A 7,214-nucleotide genomic window follows, 5' to 3' on the forward strand; every position below is an offset into this window, starting at 1 on the left:
CAAGAGCACACAGGAAGCAGCTAAGACCGGAGTACACACACACACACACACACACACACACACACACACACACACACACACACACACACGCACCCAATTAAAGACATAATCTCTGGAGGAATTCCAACAATGTGTATTCCCTGCCATTCACTTTTAGAGGCTGAATAGTGGAGCACACACACACACACACACACACACACACACACACACACACACACACACACACACACACACACACACACAGCATGCCACCGGAGCCCCAGCCTCAGCGCAGAGGAACTCTTAACCTGGACTCGTCCCAGGTGAGAGACCTGTTCTTACTTGACTCTGCCTCCCTTCCTCTTCCTTCCACCCCGTCCCTCCCTTTCGGCTGCATTCCTCGCCGCGCAGTTACACCTAATGACCGCTATCTCTTTCCCCCTTCGCCCTCCATCGCTTTCTCGCCAGCGCGTTAATCACTCCAGCACATGGGCCCCGGGGCCCGGTGGTTAAAATAAGCCCCTCCTGACACCTCCACTGGCAGATTAACACGACAGCATTAACAGGTGCCACTGCTGTTCTGTTTGGACACACACACACACGCATACACACACACTCACACACAGGCTCTGCGAAAGCAGCGCTTCCCACGATTAGACGGTGCAGTGCTGCATGCGGCAGCTCCAGAGGACAAGTCTGATGCTGAGCAGGGTCAGGAAATGTTAAATCTGTGTATCCTGCTTTTTCTTTGGGGGGGGGGGGTGGCAGAAGATGTAAAGAGAAAAAAGAGAGAGAGACAGAAACTGGGGAAATTAAAGAAAAGAAACACTTACAACACTCGCAGGTGCCTCAGTCCTGCAAAGTCTGCCTTGGTGATTTTAGTGAGGTTGTTTGCATTCAGGTCCCTGGACAGAGAATAGTTACTGTCATGAATGGGGTTCGTTATTACAGCAAAGTCACAACAGGTAAGTGGGTCCACTGTAGCAGCTGAAGGCTGTTAAAACGTGGTTCACTGTGGTCAGTGCACGAAAGTAAGATTTTTAATTCTAATTTAAAAAAACGCGTTTGTTTAACAGCAACCCCACTTGTGCAAATCCGTTTTTGATTAACTCGCTGCTCTCCAGACAACCCGATGTGGTCTTTGGAGGCTGCGCTAATGCAACAGTGCAAAACCACCGACACGACCACAGCGGTGCCCGTAACTTCGGCAGTAACGTGCTCCCACGCGACGCGCGACGCGCGAGCGACCGGCGCTTATCGGGACGCACGGGGAAAGCCGCGCTTCGTGGGGATTCGGTTAAACGTGATCCTACGAGGTGCACGTAACACATGCACATACACAAAATCCTCGAAGGCGCATGAAATGAACAGGCGACACCGGAGCAATTGTGATTGCGATTTCCACTGCAGAATGACCTGTTGGTACAAAGTGTGATGAAATACACAAATAAAAGCCCATCGCGACGAAACCGGTCCCATAGAGGTTCCCCCCAAATTCAAACCCCCGCCCACGCTACTCACAGTCGCTCCGCGTTGCGGGGTATGTTCCGGGGCACGCCGCGGAGCCCTTGGCCGTGACAGTCCACCGTGGTCCCGGTGCAGGAGCACGGCGCCGGGCACGGCTGGCCGTCCGCGCCGCTGCCCAGGACCAGCACGGCCAGCGGCAGCAGCAGCCCCAGCGCGGCGGCCGGGGAGAGGCTGGCGCCCACGGGGCTCGGAGCTCCCATCACTGCGGCAAGTGGGGGGCCAACGTGAGATCCACGGGATGTGGAGAGAGCGCGAGGGCGTTGAGAAAGAGGAGGGGGAAAAAAGCCCCGAAATCCGTGAAGGAGCTCGTGAAACTCTGCACGCAACGGGATGCCGTCCTCCGTTTTTTTAGGTGTGTGCTCCTGGATCGCTCTGATTTTACATTTGGGTCTCCGTGGGAGGCTGGCGACGCGCGGAAGCCGTGTGGCGGGGGTTCGCGTCCCCTGGGCGAGGAGACGGGAGGTCGTCGGGACGGCGCACCGGCTCTCTGGCTGCGCTACGGCGGCGCAAACTTCCACACGTCCCCGGCATGCGGTGCCCAAATCCAGCCGACGCGCTGCGTGTGAAGATGTGCGCGCGTGTGTGGGTGGCACCAAGTCAACGAAAGTAGTCTGTCACTGACCCGAGAGACGCACGCTCTCACACACACTTCGGACGCAAACGCAATCCAGGTGAGGCTGTCTCGGTTATGGATTCGCGACACGCGTCCGGTGAGGAGGCGGCGGCGGCGGCGCTCGGTTTCCCCCAAAAAGCTCGGCAGAGGTCACGGCGGTGGAGAAACATTGATCCCGGTCATATGTCGATGGCCGGTGAATGACACGGGTGCAGGCGACGTGAGAGAAAAAGAAGAAGAAGGAGGAGAAAAAAACCCCCGAAAGACCAGCGCGCGGGACTATAATCCAACTCTGTGCGGTGCGTCAACGCGCTGCTGCCGAGTGCGCGATAGAGAAAGACGGGAGCGGGCACGTCTGCTGCTGCGTCTGTCCAGCACCTCGCTCTCTCTCTCTCTCTCTCTCTCTCTCTCTCTCTCTCGCTCGACCCCCGTCACTCTCGCTCTCTCTCCGTCACACGCAGCAACGCAAACACACGCACAGTCCTAACAGGTAGCGGCAGGTTTCAGACAAACGGCAACAGTTTGACCTCGGGACGGGACTCCGGTTCTCACCGCAGTGTCCGACCGCGGTCACCCCGACGCCTGCGTATCTGGCCTCGGGAAGGCGGCAGAGCCTCTCGGTAAAAAAAAAAAAAAATGCATTGTGGACGAAACGCATTTGATGCGGGAGTCGCGGCTGGTGAATGCACAATGAAGTGCTGCGTTTGAAACAGGCTGTTGCTCTTATGCAGAGAGAGCTTCGACTTTAAGGGCAGTGAAGCAGGACTTCAAGTCTGTGACTTTGATATTGAATGAAACAGGAAAGTAAGGAATTAAATAAATATGTGTAAAATGTCAAAACAACACAATGACTAGACATAATTTACAATAAAGTTTAAAAGTCTTTATTATGTGTGTGCTCCTAACAAATCAAAGTATGAACCTTGTGACACCAGTTACTAATTATAAGGTTTACTCATTAGTCAGAAGACAGTTAATGAACTATAGGCCTGCAGTATCAGCAACGATTAGTTATTGTAGCAGAGGAATATGTGACAAAAATGTGAATGGAATTTAATAATTACAAGTAATAATATTCACTGTTGACTGTTGGAGGATAAAAGACAATGACTTACAGCTGTATGACTGGTTTATCAGTTTATGTATTATGGCTTTCACTGCATACTTTACTCTGTCTCTTTGGTGAGTCCTCTGTGCTGAATACAAACAGCTGTGTGTGATTGTGATGCGTCTGTCTGCGTGTCTCACCCGCCCGATGCGAGAACTATTATAATATAATAGAAAAAACAAGGTGGACGGCGGCGGCGCCACAGTGGACGTGGGGAGAAGACAGACGAGGAGAAGAAAGCGGGGACGGATGGAGCGGAGGAGGGCGTTTGATGGCGTCGCGGCGTCGCTGAAGTGAGCGGAGACAAAGAAAAGAAGGAAGAAATGACAGGAGATGGAGGGTGACCCTTAGCTCCTACAGCTTAAGGGCACAACACACTAAACACCTGCCTCAGATGGGTTCAGTCTGGAAAGATCTCAGCTGAACACAGTTTATTCCTCTGTTAGTGATTAGTCCTTGTTTTTCTACCAAAGCAGTTCAATCCGTTTGATTTTGAATTTGAGCCTTATACAATGTCACGCAAAGAAAAAATGAAAAACAGCTGATTAAACGTCCTGGTATTTGGAGTTGAGAAACAATGATTACAGCACATAAATGATTCATTTAAATCCCAAAATAAAAAATTAAACAATTCAAAAGCAACACAATTCAATCATTTTTTAAAAACTAAAATACTAATATATATTTAACAGAAAAAACACTATATATTGAGTATTGTTTATCACCACTATTGGCTAAAACCTAAACATTTGAACGTTGTTACAGTCTCCACTTACTGTACACCAGCTACAAACAAAGCTAATGCTGCTAGCATGCTACGCGCTAACGAAGACAAATGCATAGAGCGTAGCCTCTAAACCAGGCGCTCACGTCTCTTTCGCTGAACCCGGTTTAACCTTTGCAGGGTAATTACCCGAAGGCTCGAGTTCCTCCGTGTCCGTCAGAGACACTTCGCTGCCACAAGACGCGGGCGCTAACTGGTTTCAACACAGGAATAATTCAAGGCAGGAAATATTCTGCCACATTCTTGAAAATATTAGTTGTGTGACTCTAATGAAAGCAGCGACGTCGCCCTGAAGCTCCTGTTACAGTGTGTGTGCTGAAGCTGGGAACCTGTCTCAAGGTATGTGTTCATACATATTAAGTGTTTGCTTTCTATCTGAGCTATTTTAAGTATGCATAAGACTTAATGCAGCTGATGACTATTTACAGTAATGGTGATATATTGCTACATATTAAAAGGGAGATCGAGTTTCTCATTTCAGAATCTGTTAAATGTCAGCGTTGCTGCAGTGAAATGAGATTGTCATTAGCCTCCCACGAACAAAGAGCTATTATTTTTCCGATCTCGGGAACTTAGTTCTCCCATTGTCACTGGAGACAGGGGAAACTTGATAAACTTGATTTCCACTTCACACAAAGACAAAATGAAGATCACACTTATATACAAAGTAGCACAGAAGAATCTATGGTGAGGACAAAACGCATAGAAGATGTGCGTCACCAAGAATGAGCTGTGGTCGTCCCCTCCCTGTTTGTTTTACACAGATCAGCCACAGATCAGTCCGTTCGGAAGCTGAACAAGCAACTGAACATGCAGCCGCCGCAGAGTCAAAGTCACAAGTCTTCATTACAAACTCCAGCCCCAGTATGAGTATGAACAAACCGAGCGAAGCTGCAGGAGCTGCTAATGAGAAGACTGTCTGCTGTGATGTGGGTCCTGCTCCGGCCTGTTGATTTAGAAACTGTTTGTGTTATCTTTGGTTTATGGCCACGCAGTAAAGCCGAAGAGGTCGAGGTCAGTGTCTGTGACTGTGTGTGTGCGTGCGTGCGTGCGTGCGTGCGTGTGTGTGTGACTGTGCAGAGGTCACTTCAGCCACCTGGCTTCTAAACAGCTGCTGCTGAGACACATGCTGCTCAGCACTTGTCCTACTGTACACACACACACACACACACACACACACACACACACACACACACACGCGCGCGCAGACAGACAGTGCAGCCGTATATGTATTAATTAGACGCATTCATCAAACCGCTGTGAGTTTGTCTTCATCAGATCCACGTTGTTTGCGTGTGTGCTGCCTGATAATCACATCATTAAAAACCAATGATGTTTGTGTTTGGACTGGCACTGTCAACAAAGAGGCTGGTTACACAGCTGCGCTAAGACAGACAGACACACACACACACACACACACACACACACACACACACACACACACACACACACACACACACACACACACACACACACACACAGCGCCACACCAAAACACACAAACAGCAACATCACGAAAACAAAACCTCCTCTTCCGGTCTCTTCTTTCAGCACCAGCTGCCGGTTTCGTGCTGATTCAGAGCGTATTGAAAACCGAGCGAGGCCTTGAGGAATGCGAGTGGCTGCTTCACCTTTGTTGCGATGGGGCCGAGAGGCTGTCGCCGCCTCACACGCCCAACCGCCAAAGCCCCGGGAGATGCTGAGAAGGTGAACAGGATCTCACAGAGCGACTGGTATGTTGGACGGTCTCTGTAGAAAAGGCGTGTCTGGTTTCACACGTCAGGTGTGTTCACATGGAAATAACAGTTGATCGTGAGTAAGATGCGATTTACAGGTAGAGGATAAAACAGCATAATGATGTGAATTACCAATAAAACCTAGCGAGACACACGGATCAGAGTTTGGTTTTATCACATTATAGCGATTTAACAGGCACTTTTATCTGAAGGTGCAGTCGGTTTGAACGTTCGTCTGAACACGTTGACAGGAGGCACTTTAATCGACGCTGCGCATAAAAAATTATGCTCACGTTAGGATAATTTCCTCGCTTATGGAAAATTGAGCGTGAAACCGTGGGCCCCAAACGAAGCGGCCTCCCTCGATCCCATGTACAGTACCTGTCTGGCTTCACATGTAATGAACGTACAAAATGCCTTCATGCACGATCAACGAGGTCAAACCTCCACCTGCGTCTGTGTTAAAGCAGGTTTGCTCGTTCGTTTGTTGACAGGCGGCCGTATCCAGACGCCGTCGTCCTGCATATTTCCCCTCGTGGTGCAACAAAAGCGTCTCAGCCGCTCTAATCCTTTTACACAATTATCCCCCAGTGTTTGTGTGTTTAGGCGCAGCTCCTCTGACGGCGCCTTTTCCATGGACGTGAACCAAAACAGCTCAAGCGCTATTATCCTCAAATAGCCCGTAGGTGAAGATAAACATGTGTGTGAAACTAATTGTGCGTCGTGCAGAGCTGCCCCTTTTTTTTTTTTTTGAAGGGAGGACTGTTGTGACAACAGATTAAACATCTGCCTGAACCCACTACTGAACCCAGAGTGCGATCAGGAGGAACCCCCCCCCCCCCAGTACAGGGGGGGGCACGAGTTCTAGTTATACTAGGACTCGTGATGATTAAGAGTCCGGGACAAGGCTTGTTCTGCATCCTGTGAAAGTGAAGCATTGGGAAGAGAAGTAAATAATGAGTTCCTTTACAGATCAACGTCACTGCTGCACAAATCAAAGCCACTTTCTGACTCATCCGCTCGTCGAGTGCGGGTCAGTGCGAGGTTGGGATGGATGGAGGAGAGAGAGAGAGAGAGAGAGGGAGAGAGAGAGAGAGAGAATATGAAGGGCGAGAACAGGGGGAGCGAGTGAGCGGGCGGTGTGTGGAAGGAGCAGTGTGGGAAAAATCAATATGCTCGGTGGAGCGACTGGAAGAGACAATCAGTCCTGTCTGACCCTCGTCTCCCCTCGCTGCGAGCATGTGGGGTTTCACTGCATGTTTGTGTTCAATCCTCGTTTTCCCAAATGCGTCCACGCGTGATTCTGAGCGCGTGCGGACACCGTACGTGCAGGAAGCGGTCGGTGCGAAGTTCATCGCTTTCCCTCCATCACCTTCATGAGAAGGGACGGATGGAACAAAGACTCCAGGACGGACCCACCCGTAGACGCTGCGGCAGCTCCAACAGGCCTCACTGCGTTGACTCTTG

The 7,214-nt window shown here is 50.2% G+C and overlaps 1 protein-coding gene across 1 annotated transcript in view; it reads right to left on the reverse strand.

Annotated features, from left to right (window-relative positions):
• slit2 (slit homolog 2 (Drosophila)) overlaps positions 1-3,264 on the reverse strand; it is a 34,645-nt gene extending 31,381 nt beyond the window's left edge. The window contains exons 1-2 of the mRNA XM_055508211.1: positions 1,501-3,264; positions 813-884 (exon numbers count right to left, since the gene is read on the reverse strand). Coding sequence (XP_055364186.1) covers positions 813-884; positions 1,501-1,706 — 278 coding nt within the window. The 5' untranslated portion in view covers positions 1,707-3,264. The remainder of the gene's footprint in view (positions 1-812; positions 885-1,500) is intronic.
• Between the last annotated feature and the right edge of the window lie 3,950 nt (positions 3,265-7,214).

The sequence above is a fragment of the Betta splendens genome, chromosome 1, assembly GCF_900634795.4.
Source record: "Betta splendens chromosome 1, fBetSpl5.4, whole genome shotgun sequence".
Lineage (NCBI taxonomy): Eukaryota > Metazoa > Chordata > Actinopteri > Anabantiformes > Osphronemidae > Betta > Betta splendens.